The sequence below is a fragment of the Pseudozyma flocculosa genome, assembly GCF_000417875.1.
Source record: "Pseudozyma flocculosa PF-1 unplaced genomic scaffold scaffold00009, whole genome shotgun sequence".
NCBI lineage: Eukaryota > Fungi > Basidiomycota > Ustilaginomycetes > Ustilaginales > Ustilaginaceae > Pseudozyma > Pseudozyma flocculosa.
The window spans coordinates 78,868-80,638 of NW_006920877.1; the positions used below are offsets into that span (position 1 = coordinate 78,868).

Genomic DNA, 1,771 nt, shown 5'->3' on the forward strand with positions numbered 1-1,771 from the left:
AGCCGGCCTCGGCGACCGAGCCGGTCAAGTACCGCTTCAACTCCGAGGATGCCGAGGCGCGGGCTGCCGACCTGATCCCGGAGGGCATCGCCGCACAGCTGGCGAGCGGCGTCTGGAAGGACCGGCTGGCCGGCATGACCGACTTCAACGCCTGGCTCGAGCGCGAGGTCGACGAGGTCGAGGCCGAGATCATCGTGCGCGCGCTGGGCAAGAAGCCGGGCTGGAAGGAGAGCAACTTCCAGGTGCTGGCCGAGGTGTACAAGGCGCTGCGGAAGCTGGCCGAGGCATCGCCGACGTTTGGGAGGCCCTCGGTTGCCCTCTCGGTGCAGCCGCTGTGCGACAAGCTGGGCGACATCAAGCTCAAAGGTCCGGCGGCCGAGACGCTCGGCCTGTACGCGGAAAAGACGTCGTACGGCTTCCTGCTCAACCAGGCCCTCGGGCCGCTGGCGGGCCTCAAGGCGCCCAAGGCCATCGCCGACTCGATCCTGTGGGTCGACCAGAGCCTGCTCGAGTTTGGCACGGCCGGGGTCGATGTCCGCGGCCTGATTGGCTACCTCGTCACCTGCCTCAAGTCGGCCAACGCCGGGGTGCGGACCAACGCGACCAAGGCCATCGGCACGCTGGCAAGGTTCCTGGGCACCACCCTAAACAGCTTCCTCGGCGACCTCAACCCGCAGCTTAAGACGACGATCGAGGCCGAGATCGAACAGGCCGCTAGCAACCCGCCGCCTGCGCCGACGAGGTTCAGCGACGAGAATCGGCTCCCCGAAGCGGCTGCGGGCGGAGGAGGAGGTGGAAGAGGGGGTGATGATGGAGCTGCGGGCGGCGCAGGCGGTGGCATCGACGAGGACCTCTTGGACGAGCTGGTGCCCCGCGTCGACATCGACAAGCTCGTGCACGGCTCGACGGTCGCCCGCATGAGCGATGCCAACTGGAAAGAGCGCAAGGAGGCGCTCGAGGAGATCCAGGGCATCGTCACGGCCAACACCCGGCTCAAGGGCAACATGACTGAGCTCGCCGCGGCGCTCAAGCTGCGGTACTCGGACAGCAACATCATGTGCAAGACGCTGGCACTCGACGTCGCCGCCAAGATTGCCACGGGCATGAACAAGAACTTTGAGCCCCACGCACGCATCTTGGTCGGCCCCATCACGCAGGTGCTCTCGGACGCCAAGGCGCCCGTGCGTGCCTCGGCCGTGGCCACTCTGACCGCCATCGCAGAGCAGATCGGAGTGGGCCCGATGGTGCCCGGCTTCTGCAGCGTGCTGGAGAGCTCCAAGATCGCCAACCCGATGCTGCGGCAGGAGCTGTTCGCCTGGCTCGGCGCGTGGTTCGAGGGCCACATGCCGGAGAAGGGCATGGACCTTGCGGGCCTGGCGCTGCCCGCCGTCCAGTCCCTTGACGACAAGCTCGCCGCCGTGCGGAAAGCGGCGCAGTCGGCGCTGCCCTACATTGTCCTCCGGGCCGGCTACAAATTCGTGCTGGAGCAGGCCAACCAGCTCAAGGCTGCCTCGCGGAACACCGTGGTGCCCCTCATCGACGCAGCAAAGTCCCAAGCGGCCGCTCTACAACCGGCGGCAGCAGCGCGCGCGGCGCCTGCCCCCGCTGCTGCTCCGGCGGCCGCAAGGCCTGGCCTGGCGAGGCCGGGCGCCGCTAGACCAGCTGCCGCTCCGGCCGCTAGTGCCGGACCCAGCAGCAGTGGCAGCAGCCCCGTGTCTGCCGTGCGAGCCAGCAGCGCGGTGCGGCCGCACGACGCCGGGTCGCCCACGCC

The 1,771-nt window shown here is 68.8% G+C and overlaps 1 protein-coding gene across 1 annotated transcript in view; it reads left to right on the forward strand.

The window, feature by feature from the left end:
* PFL1_03004 (uncharacterized protein) overlaps positions 1-1,771 on the forward strand; it is a gene marked incomplete at both ends in the record, with an annotated part of 7,723 nt that overhangs the window by 1,887 nt on the left and 4,065 nt on the right. The window contains one exon of the mRNA XM_007880521.1: positions 3-1,739. Within this exon, the coding sequence (XP_007878712.1) occupies positions 3-1,739 (1,737 nt within the window). The remainder of the gene's footprint in view (positions 1-2; positions 1,740-1,771) is intronic.